The following is a 23,573-nucleotide window of genomic DNA, read 5'->3' on the forward strand; positions in this document are numbered from 1 at the left end:
AAAGAGAACAAGTCTACAGAAACAGCCCAAGTCTCCAGTGACGTCCAAATTTGCTAAGCATTAGGCAATTCAGCTCAATAAGGTGCTGAGCTTCTAGATGCTTTCACTTCTTCAGTACACTGGGGGCTGAACAGAGCTGAGAGACAAAACAAATTTCCCCCTTGAGATTATCGAAACCAGCTTCACTTTTCATTAAAGGCTCTTCCTGTTTTCCTTCTCCAGCTAACCCTATTAAGTGCCTTTGGTAAATCTCTCAGCTTTAAATAGAAAAAAAACCACTACCCCTTTTTCTAGTCTCCCTCCTCATCCCTTTGGAGTTGAGACAGAGAAGTCCCTGAAGAATACTACAGAAGAGGGTGGAAGGAGAAGCCTGCAGCACTTACCCTCCTGCACTGATAATATGTGAGTTGGCCAGCACGAAATGGCAAACGTCCTCATCATGCCCTGCAAAGACTCCCAGGGGCCTCCGGTTCAAGCTGGCACCATCTGGGCGGAACTGATAGGCCAGGATGAAATTAGCCTGGGATATGTACAAAGAATCACCCTCTAGCTGCATCCATGGCATCTGACTGCAGAGATGGAAAACAAAATTTTAGGATCATCAAGACACAGCATGAAATTCGACTCCAATCTTTGAGAGGCTGACCAATCCCCAACTTAGCAAGGATAACCTGCAAGGCTAAGTCGATACCCTACTCCTCTCCTTCAAAATTACCTACCCTTAGGCTACCCTCAGAAAACCAAAGTGACTGAGCTTTGTGGTGACCTAATCTTCTTTGGACACTCTAAAAGAAAGTCAGAATTAAAAGACCAATTAAATATCACTTTTTGGGCCAGCCCCGTGGTTTAGCAGTTTAAGTGCGTGCGCTCCGCTGCTGGCAGCCTGGGTTCGGATCCTGGGCGCACACCGACGCACTGCTTCTCTGGCCATGCTGAGGCCGCGTCCCATATACAGCAACTAGAAGGATGTGCAGCTATGACATACAACTATCTACTGGGGCTTTGGGGGGAAAATAAATAAATAAATAAAATCTTAAAAAAAATTTAAATAAATAAATATCACTTTTAATTGGGGAATGCTTAAGACTGGAATTACCACCAGCAACCTAGACTTCTTGTGGGTAGGTGGAGCTTAGAAAATGCAATGATTGATGGGTGGGGAAGCACAAAAAGAAACCTTCCATCCAGATGAAATAATTTTCTTTCATTCTGCATCCTCACTGATTTGAAGTATAAGTGATAAGTTTCAAGGTTCCAAGACTCCCATTCATACTCTTTCGCAATAGACCAGTTAGGGCGTGATAGAGACAAGAGAAGAGTGAGCCCAGGGAAACCCCAATCTCTTGTCCTACTGGAGCAAAGGGGCCATTTATAAGTGAAAGGAATAAGCCATTTAGGAAAGGATGCTAATGTCCTGATTAGATACCTGGATCCTTACAGGGGAAATCTATACTTCTATATTAGAGAGTAAGTGTGGCAACAGAAAAACACAGCCCCAGAGCCGTCTACTACAGTTCAGGGGCTACAGAGAAATAGTCAGCCCTCATAGGCAGCTGATAAGAGAAATCCACAAATGGTTAAAGATTCCCTCTACAATCTGGCAGGAAGAAGAAAGGTTAAAGCCACAGGCCAGTCCCGTGGCACTGAGTGAGCCTTAAGAAGAAAAAAGACTCTGCCAGAGACCAGGCTCTGTGGGGGGAACTAATCCCGTTTCCCAAGGTAGACATCCCAGCAGCCTGTCCTACTCTACATAGGGGTCCCGGAGCTACCAGGTCCCCAGCAAAGCACAGGGACAGCTGATTCATCCCCATTTACAGAGTCATCATCTCCCACTGCCAAGCCTGTCTGAGCAAACTGGGCTGTGTTTCTTCCCCAAACTCTTTAATAGAAGCGTCATGGGAATGTGGAAAAGTTCTGCAAATTGACTTGACGGGCCATTAAATGCAGCTTGGACTTTGTAGTAACTGAGTTTCTGCTCATGAGGTTTCACAAGTGTGTGCATATATTATACGGAACATGTGTAGAATGTGTATAGATGCCTACATTCTCACTCACTCTGCACGTTCCTCTTCAACATCCCCTTGCACGAGTTTGTGGCACACTCAAGTGGGCAGCAAGCAGAGGGGTTTGGAATTCACGTGTTTAGAGCCATCGGGTAAGCAGCCACTTGTCTAGGACAAGAAGCCAGGTTCATGCCAGGTGAACAGTGGAGAATCCCAGGGCAGCCTGGTAATAGTTTTGTGTGTTTATTTGCCAAACTGCTTGAAACCAGCCCAAAAAGACGCCAGGGACAAATTGATAGAGAAATAAACTCTATATTTTGGTATTAAAAGGCAAAAGGTGGAAGCCAAGGGTAAAGTCTTTCATCATAAAAATCCATCTTTCTCCCCTGTAGTTTCTTTACCATCACCACCACCACATAATTCGCAGCAACCAACGTCAGTGACCAGCAGACACTGGACACAAGCAAGAGAGAAAGAGTCATCAGATGAAGAAGCCTGCCTGTATCTATCAGCACTGGTACAGGTCAACCTGGAACGAGGAATCATGATGTTCCCTATCCATTCCAACCAATCAACAAAGTGCACTTTTTTGGTAGGGAGTCAAATAATAACTATGAAATAATTTAGCATTGATGAAGCATAAAATTTGTGGCGCTAACAGTACCAAAGCCATTATCTAAATTTCCTGGCACTTTTTCTAAGCTCTACCTCTAACATATATATCCAAACCTTTAGATCCTAATTTGCCTTTTAATAAAGTAGGGGAGAGGACTACAGGAAGCCAAGAGTGGGTTTAACTCCCTAGAATAGAATATTTAAAGAAAAATAATTGTAAAACTAAATGAGTTGAAATATTGGCTTCGTTTACTTCTTTTGATGAGATACACTAACAGTGGTTACTTCTGAGTGGTAGGATAATAGGTAAGTTTTATTTTCTTCTTTAAACTTTTCTATTTTTTTCAAATTTCTACAATAAACATTTATTATTTTTATAATCATAAAAAATACAGAATTCGTTAAAATAAAGTACATTTTTTGTAATCCTTTTTTTAAATGTGAAAAAAAGTTGTCCCTCTGATGTCCCCTTTGTGGTGTTTAAAGGATCACCAGTGCCACATCACCCAAGACAGGCACATTGACACTCTAGCTAGGACCATATTTTTCACTTCCCCAGTGCGCTTCTCTGTCGCAGGTAGTTTAAAAGAGTCAAGAGGCTACTTACCTGCATCTCCACTTCAGCAGAATCCCCTCTCGGCAGCGCCCCAACCTCCAGTTCTGAGACACCTTCACCCGTTCCTTCACTGGTACACTGGCCATCCTGTGTCCAGACACAACAGATAATCCACTCACTACAACTCATTGCCAACCAGAGAAAATTCCAGAGGTTTACAAGTCAGGACTCAGGAACATCCAGAATATATCTGGATATAAGTAAAGGGGTTAGGAGACAAGAAAGGAATAACTCTTCTCTCTCAGTACTAGGATAACCAAGAAAGCCAAAGACAACAGCCTGCCTTTAAAGTGTCTATAGCAATGCCAAAGCAATCTAATGGAGAAAAGATGACAACGGGTGCTGGAACCACTGGCTGGCTAGCCATAAGGAAAAAAAATGAACCCTGACCCCCACCTCACATCATACAGAAAAAATTCAAAATAGGGGCCGGCCCCGTGGCTTAGCGGTTGGGTGTGCGCGCTCCGCTGCTGGCGGCCCAGGTTCGGATCCCGGGCGCACACCGACACACTGCTTCTCCGGCCATGCTGAGGCCGCGTCCCACATACATCAACTAGAAGGATGTGCAGCTATGACATACAACTATCTACTGGGGCTTTGGCGGGGAAAAAATAAATAAATAAAATCTTTAAAAAAAAAAAAAATTCAAAATAGATCACAGACCTAAACATAAAATCTAGAACTATAAAGCTGTTAGAAGAAAATACGTAAAAATATCACTGTGACTTAGAGGGTAGGCAAAGGTTTCTTAAGACAAAGAAAGTGGGGCTGGCCCAGTGGCGTAGTGGTTAAGTTAGCGCGCTCTGCCTTGGCAGCCCAGGGCTCGCAGGTTCGAATCCTGGACGCAAACCAACGCACCGCTCATCAAGCCATGCTGTGACAGCATCCCACACACAAAATAGAAGAAGATGGGCACAGTTGTTAGCTCAGAGCCAATCTCAATAGATGTTAGCTCAGAGCCAATCTTCCTCACCAGAAAAAAAAAAATGACAAAGAAAGCAATAACATAAAAGAAAATTTCAATAAATTAGACTTTATCAAAATTAAAAACTTCTGCTCACCAAAATGAATACACAAGCCATGGTTTGGGAGAAAATATTCACAAAACGTATATTTGACAAAGGGCTTATATCCAGAAAATATGGGGAAATCCTCTCTGGATATGTATACACATTTTTTGAAGGTCAATAAGGAACTCTCCTACATTCTTGGTGGGAAGGCAAAATGGTAAAGCCATTTTGGGAAAAGGTCTGGCAGTTCATTATAAACCTAAACATATACCTACTCTATGACCTAGCAATTACCCAAGAGAAATGAAAGCATATGTTCACAAAAAGACTTACACAAGAATATTCATAGGAAGTTTAGTCATAATAGCCCAGGCATCCATCAACAGGAGAATGGATAAACACACCACAGTGTATAGTCATACAATGGAATACTACTCAGCAAAGAAAAGAAAGAACTATTGATATACACAGTAATGTGGGTGGATCTCAAAAATATTATGATGAATGAAAGAAATCTTACACAAAAGAGTTCATATTGTATGATCCCATTCATGTGAAGCTTGAGAAAGATAACTAATCTATGGTGAAAAAATCAGAATAGTGATTTCCACCAGGATGGGGAAAGGGATTGACTGGGAAGGAACATGTAGAAACTTTCTGGGTAACATTCCATATCTAACTCTTGAAGAGATTTGGGTTACACAGGTGTGTACGCATTTGTCAAAAACGAATCAAATGATACACCTAAAATTTGAGCATTTCACTGTGTATAAATTTGTCTTGAAACATAAAAAGAAACATAAACTAATATACTCTAGTCAATGATGTGCATGGATGCTGAAGTGTTTAGGGGTGAAGTGTACTGATATCTGCAACTCACTTTGAAATGCATAATAAAGCAAATATAGTAAAATGTTAACTGTAGAATCCAGGTGGTGGGTATATGAGTGTTCATTGCAAAATTCACTCAAGTTGTCTATGTTTTAAAATTTTCATTTAAAAAAATATTGGAGGGGGGTGTCAATAGTACTTTCTGGATGAGGAAAGTTAAAACAGTAAGAGATGAGGGAACACACCAGCAGTAGGAATGGCATAGTTTGGGGCTGGGTTGGAGTAGTAGGGGATAGAGAGAAGAGTTCAAAGCCCCTTTGAAACTGCCCCTTTGGAGAGAATTTTGGAACTGTGGGCAGGGACTTAAAAATTCCATTTCAGGCCTCCTCATCTCCCTTGTGTCTCCTTGGCTTACTCCACTGGACAATACAAGGTACACTGCTTGGGACACAGAGTGATCACTGCCACGTCTACTGAGAAAAGGAAAGAGACACATATTTCTTCTCCTTTACTATACCTTCACACTTACCACTCTTTACTAAAAGGCAGCAAGCAAGTCCTGCTTTCAAGATGCTAACAGATACAGGTTAGAAAGGATGGTTGTGGCAAGCAGAAAGAGAAGATACGTAATCCATTCCTAGATAAATGATAACTGCCTCCTGGCCTAGAATAATTATTTTTGGTTAATAAAGTAATAAATGCCCATAGTAAAAAAAAAATGCAGATAATATGAAAGGTTAACAATGCAAAAGTGAGTCATTCTCACTCCTGGCTGAGACCCTCCCTAGAGGCAACTATATTATACACTGTAGATTCATATATATTGGGGTGTGTATGTATTTATACATATATCCACTTTTTTGTTGTTGTTGTTGAGGAAGATTCTCCCTGAGCTAACATCTGTGCCAATCTTCCTCTATTTTGTTTGTGGGTTGCCACCACAGCATGGCTGACAAGTGGTGTGGATCCACACCTGGGATCCAAACCCTGGAATGTGGGCTGCCAAGAGCATGCCAAACTTAACCACTATGCCACGGGGCCGGCCCTATATACCCATTTTTTAATTTAAAAAATAGTAGTATACTATTCTACTCATTGCTTTCTTCACTTAACAATATGTCTTGGGGATCATTCTGTATCAATACATTTAGATTCATCTCATTCTCTTTAACAGCTGCACAGAATTCCATTGTGTGACTCAATTGTCATTTAACCAGTCACCTACTTGACACTTATAAGGTGTCCAGACTTTAGCTATTATAAACAACAAATATCTTTATACCTCAATTTACGTGTGAGAATATATCTAGAGAAAAAAATTATTAGCAATGATATTGAATGGGTCAAAGGAAATTGTGTATTTTTTCTTTTGATGGATACTGCCAAATTGTCATCCAAAAGAGGTTATACCAACTTATACTTCCAATATCATATTAGAGTTATTTATTTCTGAATATCCTTGATTTTCTTCTTTTTAATTTTGGAATAATTTTAGATTTCCAGAAAAGTTGCAAAGATTGTACAGAGAGTTCTCATGTACCCTTAACTGGGCTTCCCTAATGTTAACATCTTATATAACCGTAATATATTTGTCAAAACTGAGAAATGAACACTGGTACATTACTATTAACTAAACTCCAAATTTTACTCAGAGTTCACCAATTTCTCCACTGTCTTTTTCTGTCCCAGGATCCATCTAGCATCCACATTGTATTTAATTATCATGTCTCCTTAGTCTCCTCTGGTCTATAGCAGTTTCTCAGTCTCTCCTTATTTTTCATGATCTTGACATTTTTTAATTTTCTTTTTATCTTTGCCATTCTAAGAAGTAAAAAAAGATTCCTCCCATGTTGTTTAAACAGGTATTTTTTCCAATTATGGACAAAACTGAATATCTGGTCATGTGTTTGAAAGCCATTAGCATTTCTTCTGTGAAATGTTTTTCATGACCTTTGCCCCTCTTCCTATTAGGTTCATGGTCTTTTTCTTGTAAGTTCATAAAAGCTCTTTACATATTCTGTGTTGCCAATTTTTTTCCAATTTATTATTTTCTTTTTATTTAATTTTTAGCTTTTTATTCATGCATTTTTAATTTTTATATATCCATAATTTCATGTCTATCTTTTGAAACAATTTAAAGAGAGCCAACACTTAGGAAAGGTTTTCTTGTTACAATTTTCTGGCTAAAAGAAAGTTAACCCAGGGGCTGGCCCTGTGGCTTGGTGGTTAAGTGCGCGCGCTGCGATGCTGGTGGCCCGGGTTCGGATCCCGGGTGCGCATCGAGGCACCACTTCTCCGTTCATCCTGAGGCCAAGTCCCACATACAGCAACTAGAAGGATGTGCCGCTACGACACACAACTATCCAATGGGGCTTTGGGGGGAAAAAATAAAATAAATAAAATCTTTAAAAAAAAAAAAGAAAGTTAACCCAAAACATATTTTTATTTCAAATCTTACTACTGAGAATCTTTCAATATAGTAAGTAGAGTTTAGTTAACCCAACTGAATACTATTTAAAAATGATTTTAGAGTGCCACAATTTCTCTGGATCATGCTTCCAAAGATAATTTATTTAACAAACATTTAATATGGTGCTTATGATGCGCCAGGCACCATTTTCATTTACCCAATGCCTTATGCATAGTAAGTATCAATAAGTGTTTGTTGACAGAGCAATTATACTTCCTGCATTCTATCCAATTAGATGACATTGGAAATAAGCAAACTGTCTTTCATTTTTAAAAAAGAAAGCAGAAATTAACCAAACTGATGCGAACTTACTATATAATGGACAAAGTAAAATTTTACAGTAAAGAAAGAAATCACTACTTAATTAGTGCTGTTGGGGTTGTAGAGCATGTTCCCAACTTTATTAGAAAGGAGGGAGGGAGGGGCCGCCCGGTGGCACAAGCGGTTAGGTGCGTGTGCTCCACTGCAGCGGCCGGGAGTTCGCCAGTTTGGATCCCAGAAGCACACCGATGCACTGCTTGGCAAGCCGTGCTGTGGAGGCGTCGCATATAAAGTAGAAGAAGATGGGCATGGATGTTAGCCCAGGGCCAGTCTTCCTCAGCGAAAAAAGAGGAGGATTGGCAGATGTTAGCACAGGGCTGATCTCCTCACAAAAAATTAATTAATTAATTAATTAATTAAAATAAATATATAAATAAATACATAAATAACATAAAATTAAAGAAAGGAGGGAGGGAAAAGAATATATATGCCTAGAAAGAATACTGGAAGGATATAGTACTCTAAAATGGTTAACTGTGGATAGGCAACTTTGAGTGTTTTTATTTTCTTCTTTGTGTTTTTATGTATTTTCCAATTTTTCTACAACGTAATATTTTGGTAAAGAGAAAAATATTCATTAAAATAATAATGATGTTGATAAAACTGGATATCAATAGAGCAAAAAACCAATTTAAATTACCATCTCATATCACAATACAGTAAATTCCAAAAAAATGAAAGAGTGAATTTAAAAGAGTTTTTTAACTAGAAGATTTTAAAGTATTTAAATTTTAAATACTGCATAGAAGAAAAAAGAGATTAAAATGAAAGCAACAGAGTAGGGGAAAATTAACAATTAATACTATAGGTACAAGTCTTATCTCTAAAACTTTTAGGGGACTGGTAAAAATCTATGAGGATAATACCCTGTCTTCAATACCCTGTAAAAGAAGATAAGAACAGTCACACAGTGTTCACATGATAAAACGCCAGGGAAACACCCTGCAACAATAATCGTTTATAGACATACTCATTAACACAACTCTTAAAGTAATCTCACATCTATTAAGTGGAAAAAACCAGACATTAGCTTTGGTTTGAGAGAAGGGTTTGGGTTTGGTTATATATTGCTGGTAGCACGCTGGTTCAGCCTTTCAGAAAGGAATTCTGTCAAGAAAACTTGTTAAATGACAACTTCTGACCCAGCATTCCCACTTTGGGCACTATATCACAAAGAAATAATTCAAAAGAAAAAAAATATTTTTCACAAAGATATTTACAGTCGCAGCTATATATTAGAGCTAAAATCTGGAAATAGCCCAAATGTCTGTCTGTGGGGGAGAATGGTATACTAATACAATGGCATATATTGCCACTAGAAATTACAAATGTGAGGACCGCAAAATATTTTGGAAATGACTATAACAAGTAATGGTAATTTTAAAACTAAGTCAAATTTATAAAGGTAGAGGTGAGGAGACACTACATAAAATAATGTGTCCATAAATAACAGGTCAGAAGAGGTAAATAGACGGTACTTTAGGAAGTGAGCAATTTTTTTTAATATATCACATAATTGTTGATAGTTAGGTCTTTCAGTTTACCTTTAACTAAATAGTAGACTAAATGAAGTTGTTGAAAAAGCACAGAACACAGACTTAGGAGACTGGATCTGAATCCCAGTTCTGTCTCTTACTAATTATACAACTCCGGTTACCTAACTTCTCTAATTGTCCGTCTATGAAATAAGGATAATATTTCACACAATAGTGGTGTTTTAAAGATAACAACTAAAACAAAGCACAGTGTAAGTTATAAATCACTACAAAAAGTTAAATTATTTTTACATAAATATATGTAATAGTTAATATCCATTAATGGTGTCATCACTAGAGCTAATCTAATAATCATTTGTTTTTCTCCTAACTTAATTCTAACTATTAGAAATTGTTCTTCTGGGCCGGCCCATGGCTTAGTGGTTAAGCATGCGCACTCCTCTACTGGCGGCCCAGGGTTCGGATCCTGGGCGTGCACCCACGCACCGCTTCTCCAGCCATGCTGAGGCCGCGTCCCACATACAGCAACTAGAAGGATGTGCAACTATGACATACAACTATCTACTGGGGCTTTGGGGGGAAAAAAAAAAAAGGAGGAGGATTGGCAATAGATGTTAGCTCAGGGCCAGTCTTCCTCAGCAAAGAGAGGAAGATTAGCATGGATGTTAGCTCAGGGCTGATCTTCCTCACCAAAAAAAAAAAAAAAAAGAAAAGAAATTGTTCTTCTAATGTCAAATTTAGTCCTCTTTCAGGCTGAATAATTAGGATTTGGGTGTACACATGTAAAGTTAAAATACATTCCTGAATTCGTCCATTGGGTGGACGTGGTGCTTGGTTTCACATTGCTAGAGCGCAACCTACGCTACCAGCTGGATAAAGAACTGAGCACAGTAAAAGATAGCCACCAGGATGGACCAAAAGAACTGAACTAAGGAAAAAGATTAGACTCCCTGTCAAAGCTTATCTGCAAATCCCTCCCTGATATAAAAGAAGAGATCATTTGTAGTCAACTCCTCCTCTTGAGTTACATCTAAATTAATAGGTGGAGGTGAAACCAAAAATTGAATATTCTGGATCAGAGCAGGAAGGAAAAAAAGGGGGAAAGAATCAATATATTTCCTGAATTGGGATAAGGATAATGCTTCTCTCATCTCCGTGGTCACTTAACTGCTATTTGGTGACACTTTACTAAGGGTCAAAGCACTGCCCTGAGGGCCTGATCACAGCAACAAGAAACTTTCAAAGTTGAACTTTAGAAGCTGCTACCAAACAGCAGGTGCAGCTATCCTCTCTCACAGCGAACACCATCACCAAAATACTTGGCTCCACTTTTTCAAATCAAATTTCGACTTTTTAAAACCATTCCATTTGGCTTTCACTTGAGAAATAGCACCACTTTGTTAAAAGCAGCTTAACAACTCAGCTTTTTCTTTTCTTATATTCCTTCAATCATCTCTGGAGGTTAGTTTCCCTAGCTGGTGGCCAAATCCTATCTATATTCTTACTGGCTTCAACACCTGAAAGATCAGGAATAAAAAAATCTTCATTCTCTGAAAGCAGTCCAAAGGGGGTCGGTAGAACAAGGCAGCAGAAGTGCCGGAGAAGACAGGAGCAGGTGCCCCTGGGAATTCAGTAAGGACCCTTGTTCCCATCCTTGAAATGCTCTCTGGTTGGCTGTTTCTCCAACACAGTTACTAGTGTAAAGTGGGGGTTCTCCCCCCCAAAATGATTAGTGCCCTGTAAATAAACCTCTCGCATGACTGTTAATGCGCGGAGGAATCTCTAACCCAGCCTGTGGGCCTGGTGGAACTTCCATTTTCCCAGCCCTCCTTCTCTTGCCTCAGGCTCATTTTTCCACTTGGGCCCCCTCCTTCTTAGCTTTCCGGCACTTAGTCACCATTATAGTTTGACTGCATTCCTGGGTGCATGACCTATTTTAAACAAAAACAACACAACATGTACCCACAGTAAGCTATCGGGCTCCTTAAAATCTTGGCCACAAGTGAGTCCAAAGGGACAGAAATTAATCTAGGCAGTTATCTAGTGTCCTCTTTCATTTCACTTCTCCTAGCTCATACCCCAAACCAAAAGCAAATAAATAAACCTAGTCTGAAGAAAAATGGCTGGGGGGTGAAGGAGGGGGAAGTATGGGTATATTGCAGAAGTCTTAAACCTGCATGGTCTCTAAGATCAGCAAACTCCTGGATCACAAATCAGTTTCCCTTCCCGCCCCATCTTGAAGTGTGATTCCCCTTGATGCCACCAATGCTGCCTACCTGCAAGACTGGCATGATTTCCATAAGCATAATTTCCTGTTGACTTGGGAATTCAGGAGAGGGTATCTGTCCACAAAGGTAGAACAAGGCCATCTCAAGGGGGGAGACGGCTATGCAAAATGATGCTTGGGGGCTTGAAATTTTAACTTGACACTGTCTCTTGATTTCTTTGATCTTCTTGCTCTCCAGAAAGCAGATTATCCCCCATATTGTCTGTACCCACCAGCTCTTCCACCAAGACTAAGAATATGGCTTTAAAGTACAAGTTTTTAAACAGCTCAAGATAAGAAACATTTCAGTCTTAATTTATACTTGTGTTAGACTAAATCCTCCAATGGCCTCAGCAGCAAAGGTCTATAATTAAGGTTCAAAAAAGATCGTTATACTGTGTTAAATTGCTTACCCTTCTGGCCAGGGAATGTGGAATAGCCCCAACACCCATGGTGAAGTGAGATTGTAGGAAACATGCCAGCATGAGGTCAGGCCATGCACAAGGAGAGCATGGAGCAGACCCACATCTCCCTTGAAAGGCCTCCAAATGTCAACTTACCTTTCTCATTCAACCTCGCCTCCATGGTTCCACAATATGCAACTGAACTCCAGCCAAGCCCATTTCTTCTACATTCATTCCTATACCCATACCTTCTCCTATATTGCCAGCACCAACCTACCTTTGCCCCTGACAAATGCTTGCTTCCCTCCCTCTTCTGGGCACTAGTCAAATCCCCCCATTCTTCAACATCCAGCTTAAGCTTCTACTTCCCTGATTCCTCCGAACATTCCTCTTACTCTCATGTGAACCCTCACACTGAACCTACCATAAACCTAGGCATTGTTAGCTTTTCACAGCTGTATGTCTTGTTTGTCCAATACACTCATAAATCCCATAGGATCAAGTCTTAAACCTCTTAGTACTTCTAAAAGTGGATCTCAACCAGCATGCTGCAAAGCAGTGGTATACCAGGAACCCCAAATAAGTGTGCCATCAAATTTTAAACAATTTATAGATTTTATTTTCATTCAACTAAAGATCCACGCTTTTATGAAGATTTCTGTCAGACAAACCACTGAGCCACAATGTGGCTCATGACACAATTTGCTGCAAATAACAGGAAGACTGCATGTTCAGAGGAACATATATGAACTTTACCTCAAAGGATATAAGAGAACAAGGTCAGGGCAGTAAACAGTTCTACTCAGACAGTAACATACCAGACAGTGAACAATAGATAGGTTTTCAACTTTCTGAAACTTGCTTTATTAAAAAAAGACATTCGCAGAACTGACCCAGTGGCGCAAGCGGTTAAGTGCGTGTGCTCCGCTGTGGCGGCCTGGGGTTCGCCGGTTTGGATCCCAGGCGCGCACAGACGCACTGCTTGGCAAGCCATGCTGTGGTGGCATCCCATATAAAGTGGAGGAAGATGGGCACAGATGTTAGCCCAGGGCCAGTCTTCCTCAGCAAAAAAAGGAAGATTGGCAGATGTTAGCACAGGGCTGATCTCCTCACAAAAAAAAAAAAAAAAAGACATTTGCCTTTTAATTCTTCAATGTACTAACAAAAATTCTAACATCATACAAAAGTATGTCTTAGACAAAAGGTGAGAACTGTGATTCTAGCATAATAGGTATTTCAACAGACACTGCTTAGGGACTGCTTAAGCAAGTTCTCAAAAGTACAGTTCTCCCTTTGGCAAGTCACACTTTCAACAATACCCGCAGATTTTTAGAAACCTGGACACGCTACCTTCAAGCTCCAAAGGCCCTTCCTAAAAATGTGTAATATACCACATCTTCAGGAATTCAACCAAGGCCTCCAAATTCTTAGGTTAGAGAGGCTCGAGGGAAGGAATCTGAGCAGATAAAGTAACTTAATGTGGCACCCACTGTCAAAGCTGTCCAAAGAAGTTTCAGAAGCACTGGGCATAACCCTGATTCTTTACATGAGCTTAGGATTTAGGGCCATGTTCACATTCACATTCATTTCCTCCTGCTATTGGGCAAATTCTTTATTTGCGGGGTACTTGACCAGCGTGTCTGTTCTGCAAGATGTTAAGAGATATTAAGCAGGGAAAAAAAGAATTTTATGGTCAAAACATTTTGGACAGTGCTGGCTAAAATAAAATTAAACACGTCTCCCTATCACAGGACTTCTCAGTACCTTTAATTTACCAACAGGCATTGTGAATCCCCAAGAGAGAGGATGTGAAGCACAGTAGTTCCCACACTCACATGATCACAGAATCAGTTTTTCAAGAATTCCATAATAAAACTTTCAGAAAGGCTGATCTAGGGCCGGCCCTGTGGCTTAGCGGATGGGTGTGCGCGCTCCACTGCTGGCGGCCCGGGTTCGCATCCCGGGCGCACACCCATGCGCCGCTTCTCTGGCCATGCTGAGGCCGCGTCCCACGTACAGCAACTAGAAGGATGTGCATCTACGACATACAACTATCTACTGGGGCTTTGGGGGAAAAAAATTAAAAAAAAAAAAAAAATCGGCTGATCTAGCACTTTCTGAGAATAAACAGCAAGAAAGATGCCCCTATTTTTTGTGAACAGGCCATCCTCTAAGTGAGTCATGAATTAAGCACTAGCAGACTCAGAAGTGGACTTTGTTCTCATACCTTCAAAATGACTTTTCCCTGGGCTCCCCATCTGCAATGTGAGGAATAATTATACTGCTCTGCTTCTCAGGGTTGTTTTTTATTGTTTTTAATCTTGCAACTGTGTTCCATATTAATCACCAAAACAGGTTCTCAGTCCCAGTGGCCAGGCTTCAAATTCCCGGGTGACCTTCCAGCCTGGATGAAGGGATGGAGAGAACATGAACCAGATGCCACCCAGAAAGTTTTTACATCTCCAGTTTCTAGGCCATTATGATAAAGTCAAACTGCAGCCAAGATAAGGGATGAATGAGAGGTTCTTCTTTAGTAACTCACGTCTGGAGGGAGGCCCCTCTTAAGCACACATCACCTGTATCTGAATCTTGACTCACCTTTTCAGTATGGACTAAAGGGAAATTCAAAGAAACATGGGAAGTCAAAGCTGGAGCTACAGAGAAAAAGAAAAAGAAGTACTGGAAGGAGACTATTTCCCTTTCTCTACAGAGAAACAACCCATTATGGAGTTAGTGAGCAGGGGAAATACCATTCCTTTCAGTGAAACAGTTTTCCAGGAAAAGTATCTCAACATGTTTACTATAAAACAATTTAATTTCCCTGTCCCATCACCTGCCACCCCATCCCCAACCCCCCAAAAAAGCCCAGATTGTGGATTTCCTCTCATTCTTGGCAGAGTTACCAGAAGAAATATAATACCCCCTTCGGACTGCTCCCAACAGCTGCTGGAACAAGAGGGAAGCTGGGGGTAACCTTCCAAAGCTGCCTCTAAAAATGACCATTTCCCCTGCCAAACCATGCAGCCAGTGAGCATAAGACTTCTCTTTCTGTACTTTCTTAAAGCAAGAGGAGACCCCAAAAGCAACAGTGTCCCCTAGTCCAAAATACTTGCCTCCAGCCCATCTGTTCTCCTCAACTTGACTCTAAGCTGAAACTTCTGTACAGTAGGCTACCACTCTATTTCTTCCCTAACATGTATTTCTTGAAATAATCCTCCACTACTTCACACTAGTACTTTTTGTTTGTGTAACCCACTAATTTCCAAGTTAGGGTTCTTACCAAACTCCTGTTTAGTATAATTTCCTTGTCTCTGTCCACCTTCCCAGTACCACATTCCTTGTACACACACACACACACACACCTCCTTTCAGGTCAAGAGCCTTGAAAAACAAAAGTCTAGAAACAAATTCAGCAATGGCTACACTGTACCCCAGCCCTTTTCCCCTTCCCCAACATCGTCATACACTAAATGCACTTCATTTCTATCTAGAAAAGCCCCATCACCAGGCAGCAGAAAGACTTCCAGTTAGACTTCAGCCTCTCAGCTGAGACCACCAACAAAGAAGTTCACAAATGTCAACTGGGGGGAGAGGCAATATCTCTCTTTGCCAAGAAGAAACCGGACAGAGCCTCCATCATCATTCCCCAAAGGTGATAGCCGGGGTTGAGTGAAGACCGTGAAAACTGTACAAGAGCTGGGGGAGAAAATATAATGTAAGGAATGATTTGGAATTGGGCAAGAGAAGGCGGAGGGATGAACTGGCTGACCCCAAATGTCTTTTCCATCGCTAACTCCTATGATTCTTTGACCTCCAATTTTGTGCTGCGGACAAGGAATGGAAAGTCAACAGACGTGGTGATGTTTTGAAAGAGCCTGGCAGTCTGCTCTTGTCATTTAGTGGCCTTTGCATGTATTTTTTAAGGTGTCTCCAAGCCCTGTCTTCATTTCACAGTTGTCACCTTTCTCAGCAATTTGAGCTCATGTCAAATACCAAAAAAGAAGGAGAAGAAGAAAGAATGTACTGGCAATTAATTGTGGGCTAAAGAGGGGCAGGCACAGTGGCCCATTGGGTGGCCCAGACTTCCAGGGAGGGCAATGTAGATAGTTTGGATATAATGATGAACTGACTCAAAGTTGAGACAAGGCAGGCAAACCTCTAACAAGAGACAAATTCTTTCTCCAGGTAGTCTCATACTCAGTTTTAGATATAGTTCAAGCATTTACTGAGTCAGGATTCATAAACATATTCTTAATTAGCACAACCATTTTGCTTTTACTGTTTACAACTGGAGTTCTATCTGAATCCTTTTCAAATCCAAGCACGACTGCCGAATAGAAAGGACTTTCCTCAAGAATAAACCAAATCTGGGCCGGCCCCATGGCTTAGCAGTTAAGTGCGCGCGCTCCGCTGCTGGCGGCCTGGGTTCGGGGCCTGGGTTCGGATCCCGGGTGCACACCGACGGACTGCTTCTCCGGCCATGCTGAGGCCGCGTCCCACATACAGCAACTAGAAGGATGTGCAGCTATGACATACAACTATCTACTGGGGCTTTGGGGGAAAAAATAAATAAATAAATAAAAACTAAAAAAAAAAAAGAATAAACCAAATCTTTAGAGCCTCAACCTCGTCTGATGGCTGACACACCTGAGATAAATTCTGGCACTTAGCAAAAATCTGTTTCTGTAGATCAAAGTGAGGGGCATGCCACTTTTCACTGAAAATTCAAAACTCAACATTCTCCTCATTTTTTCAAACAGTTGATCCTACCTTAAATTTTCAAAATTTACTGGAGCCTGGCCTCAATAAGAATCTACTTGCATTTCTCCCTGTTCCATAGTTATGAGTCAGGACCAGAAACTAATCCAATGCCAGAGTCAACCCAGAGTTAAAATTAAGCTGTCACAGGAAGGTAATTCTTTCTATATGTCAAACACTCAAAAATAATGTTTTTAAAAAATCTGTATGCTGCCACAGTAACCTCGCTGTCAGTTTGATTTCCACAGCTCAAGCAAAATCTTTACCTAAGGTGAAGGTGCTAGACACAGAAAACTGAAAGTATGGAGTACTGAAATATTTTCAGAGATTTCACTCCAGTATGAACTGTTCATCTTGCAGACTGTGAGGACTTTGGATTTCTCCATGTTTCTGCCTTGAAAGCTAGGAAATTCATCCCCTACTATTCAAGTTTTACAAGACTGGAAAGGATATAAGCAGCTTCTACATTCTCACAGTCTTGGAGGAAAAGAACTCTTCCATTCTTCCAGTTTGCATTTGGAGGTACTGACTGCACTAGACTATTTCCTGCTTCCACAGGTGTATTGTTTTATTTATTTTAAGTATGTAAACTGAACTCAACTTTTATTAACTCACAAACTATTAAAAACAAAGACTTGCCAAAATGGCTGAAGATAAATACATCCATAGATAAAACCTTTCAATGAACTGGAGAACAGTGACTCTCCTTCCTAGGTAACACAGAAAGGTGAAGGAGAAAGCCGAAGTTACTTTAAGTTGCTAATTGTTTTCTGAAAATCACTGTTTAGGCCTTAAATGTAACCAGTCAGCAATGTCTTCTCCATTCAGAGTTAGGGAAGGAAACTTTATGCTTTCTGGGGACAAAAAAATGCTCTTAAGTACAATCATTTTAAAACAAACAAACACACTCTGCTTATCTGTGTCCATCTCACCACTCTGGACGTTAATCATCACTGAAATAGATACCCCAGCGCCCAGCCTCAAAGAGCTCCAAGCCTACAAGCCCCTGGCTGAGGAATGAATGTACATGCCAGGGCAAACACCTCAGAGCCTTACTCCCTAAACACCTATTGTTAATTCTAGGCAAATCCACCACAGGCAAACGCAAGAGAGCACCCAGGTATTGCTCAAAGGATATTTAAAATAAAATTCAAGTTTGAAGACATGTAGGACTTAATTTGGGAGGAAGAGGCTCGAGTAAGCTTTCTTTAACATAAGAGTGGCAAAAGTATTCAAAAACAAACAAACATAGATTTACATACACAGAGACACTTTTTTCTTTCCATTCTTTGCTCCTGTTAATTTCCAATATCAGAATTTGCAGATAGCACCTCTGTTCTTCCACCTGTCATACTGTCTAACCTCTTGCATTTAGCCTACTTTATAAACTGAGAGAGTTAAATTTCTCTGTTTTGTTCTTGAAGACTGAACTAGGTTAGTTTTCCCCCTACTCTGTAGGGAAAACATAAAAGATTGCTATATGAAACATTTCCTTGATTTTTATATTAAAGATATTTCTATTCCCCTAGGCTTCATAAAACCTTCAAATGAAACTGGTTTTAAACCAGATGACTGACCCAAACTGTCTTTGCGTGCACTTTAAAAAAAAAAAAAGCTCAGGATACCTACCAGTGTTCACTGTTTGGGCAAGAGGCCTAAAGGGAAGCAAATTATTTGTTTGTGGTTTTAAAGTGGCCAAAATGCCTTCAAGCACAAGTATAAGACCATTAACAAATCACAAGGAATCAAAGCAGTTCATCTTACTCAACAAAGCTATGATCAGTTAGGAACAGCCAAACTGAATGGGACTTGCCCTGGGCCAGAAGGTCAGTAAACCTTAGCAGTTTGTGTTTCTGAGAATCAAGAGGCTCTTTGGCAGGGAGTGCAGTCCTTAAGCCCACAGGTTCTGCTGTCAGGTTTCCAAAAACATTCAGGAGAGGTGAGAGAAACTAAGGGGGGGGTGTGTGTGTGTGTGCGTGTGCGTGTGTTCCAGCACCTCCTGTCTTAAGGCGGCATCTCCAAGTCAAACCATCTCCAATTTTGCTATATACAGACTGACTAGAGAAGCCAAGCAATTAAAAAGTTCCATTTTACAACAATTTACTGAGTGCCTACTACGTGCTGTACACTGTGCTAGCACTTACACATTACTACATTTAAGCCTCATTTTACTGGGTATGTTATTCTCATTCTTTATAGATGATAAAACTCCAGTGCAGTGAGGTTGTGGCTTCTGATAAAATGAAGTTTTGTGCTGTGCTTATAAAAATTATCCCACTGTCCAGTCTACAGTTAATTAGCCCAAAGCATGAACTACATACAGCCTTGCCACTATCCAAGCAGCCATACTCTCACTGAACTTTGGGCGTAGGCTCCCTGATGCCCTAAGAGGACTGGGGTGCATGCCGTCTCCCTCGAGGGATGACAACCACCTCTCTTGGTGGCTTATCATGTCCCTGCAGCTGTCCAGAAACAGACCACACTGGTAAACACTCTCTCCACCTGCTGTAACATGCATAACTTCTCCCTTCAACTCAGAAAACAAGAGCAGTGACCCTACTCTTTATCAAGTGCTGTGATAAAACTTCCCTAGAAGGTCTGAGATACCTCATCCTAAGACATAGCCAAGAAATCAAAACACACATGGCTAATAAATAATAAAGCCATATTACTTGGCAGTCTCAAGGCATTTTATACTATGAATTCATTTTAATTTTGTTGTTATTATTGCTTACAGAATACACACTCATTCCCATTCTCTCTTTTAGAGCATCTGAAAAGGAAAGAAAAATAAACATCAATTCTTTCATTCATTCATTCAATCTCTATAAGGAGAGACAGAAAGCCAAACTTTGCCTTGGCTGGTTTGGGTTCCAGTCACTTTAGCCAACTTTCTTATAGGTCAACTGATATGTTTTTTGAAAGAGTTTTTCTTATAAGAAATGAAGGTAACAAGACTGCATACCCCAAAAATCCCAAGGAATCATTATCATTGCCAACAAAATCATCCCAGAATTAATAAAAGTTAAGCAAAATGATCCAGTTCAAAATTTACAAAAGATTATAGTAATCTTGTACAGCATTAACAATACCCAGCTGGAAAACATACTGAAAGAGAGATTGTATTCACAATTAAAACGAAATGCATAACATATTTAGGAATACTTAGGAATAAGTCTAACAACAGATATTTGGGAACTTTATAGTGAAAATCACAGAAACTTTTGAAAAGGCACAGAATTTTTTTTTGCTGGGGGGTTGAGTGGGAGTGGAGATGTCACACACACACACAAATCCAACAACGATAATTTACCCCTAACAGATATTAGACTCTACCAAAAAGCAACAATATTTAAAACAGTATGGAAATGGAACAATATATCAGTAGAAAAAAATGGAGTGTTCAGATACAGATCCAATATATATACATATATATGTACGTGTGTATGTGTGTATATATGAATATATATAAACTTAATATTTGGCAAAGTAAGCTTTCTAAAACAAAGGGAAAGACAAGAATTATTTAACAAAAGGTGTAAAGATAACTAGGTAGCCATTTAGAAAAAAGATGAATTCACCCCTTGCACCAAAACAAAAGTGGTATTGATGAAAGTGTTAACTATTAAAAAAATCAAATTATAAGAAAACCAGCAGAGGGGCCGCCCCGTGGCTTAGCGGTTAAGTGAGTGCGCTCCGCTGCTGATGACCCAGGTTCAGATCCCAGGGGTGCACCGACCCACCGCTTCTCTGGCCATGCTGAGGCCGCGTCCCACATACAGCAACTAGAAGGATGTGCAACTATGACATATAACTATCTACTGGGGCTTTGGGAAAAAAACAAAAGGAGGAGGATCAACAATAGATGTTAGCTCAGAGCCAGTCTTCCTCAGCAAAAAGAGGAGGATTAGCACGGATGTTAGCTCAGGGCTGATCTTCCTCAAAAAAAAAAAAAAGAAAAGAAAACCAGCAGAATATCAAAGAGCAGATTTATCAGGTCTGTGGAGGAATTATAAATTTCTCAGCTTTGGAGGAAAAAAAGAAAAATCACAAAAGACTGGCAGATCCTGATACATTTAAGTGTAAAACCTCTACAGGTTAAAAACAGTCAAGTAAAAAGAACTAGGAAAAATACTTGCATCAGGGATGACAGACTAGAGCCTAATATCTGTGACCCACAAAGATTCCAACTTTATAAGAAAAACATCAAGACTCCAATAATAAATGGGCAAAGACTAGGAACAGACAATTTCACAGGTGAAACAAACACATGGGAAAATATTCATCCTGGTCAGCAGTAAAAGCAATGCAAAATAACAAAACTTTGAGATACCATTACATGCCCACTAAAATAGCAAAGATTTTTAAAATTCTCACAAGAAATTGATTTGGTTGCTGGTGCCACTATAACTTGGTATTAACACCTTTACAAACCATAACCTTTGATCCAATAATGCCAATCTTGATAATTTATCCTAAGGACCTAACTCAAAAAGATACATATATTATAGGGTATGTGACTTATATCTCAATAAAAATGTTACCAAAAATGCATTAAATTATTCATTTCATTGTTATCTATAAGAGCAAAAAGCTAGACACAACATGAAAGTTTAATATTAGAGGAATGTTTTTAATCTCCTTATGGTACAGGCCACAAACATTTATTATGTACCTATTCTGTTAGGATCAGTAAGATAGCAACTAAGATGGGGGAAGAAATGTGTAACTGAAAAGTAATTTTTAAAAATGAGTACTTGTCTAGAGGTGATGGTATTATAGCATTTTATGTTTTAAAACAACTTTAATGTTGTTACTCTGTATTAGAACTACCTTTTTTCTTAACCCAAATTGGATGAAGTTGGGTGCAATCTGAAAGCTTTTACTCCTTCAATTCCATACTTTTTTTCCCTTCCTATTTAACAGCTTAAGTGGTTCAGGAAAGTTTTTCATTCACAGGTCTCAGATCCTACCAAGAACAGGCCACATTACAATACCATGCCTTTGTCCATAGCCTAGACCTAATCCAGCCCCTTCCATAAGCAGGCACCCTTTTTGTGTCGTTCTGCCTGTATCAAGTCATAGACTATAGTTGACACTCGGACCAAGGGCCTTCTTTTCAGGTCTGAGCCCTTTTCTCCACATTCGATTTTACACGAGCCCTGAAGCCTAACAACCTTTAGAAGAGGGTGAGAGGATGAACGTCCACAAAAATGTTCTGATAGACCACACAGTGGACGTGGTCCTAGACCTAGACCAGAGGAAGCCTCCAAAGCCACAGACCAGCCGGGCTCCTCTGGGGCTGAGGAACCCAGGCCGTCAACGTCTGCGAAAAGACACAATTAAAAGCTGAAGGGAGTGCTTAAGATGGCTAATTGTGAGGAGCCGCCCACGGGGAGGGTGCTGACTGAGAGATGCTCTCTGAGGCTTCCTGGGATGGGGGCCTCCGAGAGGAGGAAGGTGCTCGGGGAGGGGTCTTGGCGGAGGCCGGGTGTGGGCCTCGGAATTCGGGGTGCGACACAGCCCCAGACCGACCAGGCCGCGGCGCCCCGCCCTTTCCCGGGACGCGGGCCGGCCTGGGGCGGGGAGCGGGCGGGCGAGCGGGCGCTTACAGGTCGGTGCCGAGCCGCGTGAAGCCGGAGTTGAGCGAGGCCCGGGCTATCCGGCGCCAGAGCAGGTCGCAGCTGGTGAAGCGCCGCAGCCAGCGGCACACCTGAGCCAGGCGGCCGAGGGCCTGCATGTCCAGGTAGGAACAGATGAGCAGCAGCAGCTCCTCCGGCAGGAGCCAGAGCGCGGGCCCCGCAGCGGGACGGCCGGCCGGCTCCCGAGCCGCCGCCGCCTCCTGGGCCGCCGCCGCCATGGCCGCCCCTGTCCCGGCGATGCGGCCCCAAGCCTGACTCCTTCGTCCCTGTGCTCTCCCCGGCCTTGCGTCCTCCCGCCGCCCAGTCCTGACCCTCCATGCCTCCTTCTTCCCATCATCTCTTCCTTTGGCCTCCTTCCCCGCCCCTGCGCTCTCCTCAGCTCCCCTTACGATCTTTCTCGCCCCTTCCTCCACGCTTCCGCCTCCCTCTCTTTCCTCCCCCGGGCCAGCCCTCGCTCCCGCCTCGGCCCCCTGCCCCGCTGCCTCCTTCGCCTTTTGCGGCTCCGGCTTTCCTTCCGCCCCGCTTCCTCTTCCGCCTTGCCCTGCTCCCGCTTTTCCCTTCCCCTTCCCCTTCCTTCGCTTCCCCCTCGCGACCCTCCCTTCCTGCAGTTTCCTCGCCTCCCCGCCCTCGCCCTCGCCCGGTCCGCTGTTCCCGGAGGGTCCCAAGCGGCCCAGGCTGCCCATGAGCGGCCGCGGGGCCGGCCCGACGCGCAGCAGAGCGCGAACCGCCGCCGCCGCCCCGGGAGGAGGCGACACCATGTCGGACCGGGTCACATGGGGCGGCGCGGGCCGAGGCTTGGGCCCGCCCCTCACACCCGCGGCCGTGGAGCGGCTTCGGGGTGCGGGCCTGGGCTGGAGAGTGGACCCCCCTCCCGCCCGGAGCGTTTGGTGGAAGCACATGCGTTCATATGTCTAGCGTGTGAGGCGCGCTAAGGGCCTGGCCAAAGGCCTCAAGCAGAGCTTCTGCCTTCAAGAAGCGGCTAGTTGGAGCCCCTGCCCTCAAGAAGCATCCACTTGGGTGGCGTTCCCGCTCTGAGAGCCATTCTCTTCCTCGGGTCATGCCTCCTTTCCACAGGCCACATACCAGGGCCCCAGGAACTGCAGCCCTAGAAATTGGCAGTTTCCTTAACCCAGGTTCTCAC

At 41.9% G+C, this 23,573-nt stretch overlaps 1 protein-coding gene across 2 annotated transcripts in view; it reads right to left on the reverse strand.

Annotated features, from left to right (window-relative positions):
• Positions 1-23,144, reverse strand: part of FBXW4 (F-box and WD repeat domain containing 4) — an 80,828-nt gene extending 57,684 nt beyond the window's left edge. Inside the window, exons 1-3 of one of the 2 annotated variants that reach the window (XM_058543805.1) lie at positions 22,403-23,144; positions 3,226-3,321; positions 384-569 (exon numbers count right to left, since the gene is read on the reverse strand). In XM_058543805.1, the coding sequence (XP_058399788.1) occupies positions 384-569; positions 3,226-3,321; positions 22,403-23,115 (995 nt within the window). In that variant the 5' untranslated portion in view covers positions 23,116-23,144. Of the gene's footprint in view, positions 1-383; positions 570-3,225; positions 3,322-14,259; positions 14,827-22,402 lie in introns of those variants that run through there. The other variant, XM_058543806.1, reaches the window with a different exon arrangement.
• Between the last annotated feature and the right edge of the window lie 429 nt (positions 23,145-23,573).

This window comes from Diceros bicornis, chromosome 6 (assembly GCF_020826845.1).
Source record: "Diceros bicornis minor isolate mBicDic1 chromosome 6, mDicBic1.mat.cur, whole genome shotgun sequence".
Classification (NCBI taxonomy): domain Eukaryota; kingdom Metazoa; phylum Chordata; class Mammalia; order Perissodactyla; family Rhinocerotidae; genus Diceros; species Diceros bicornis.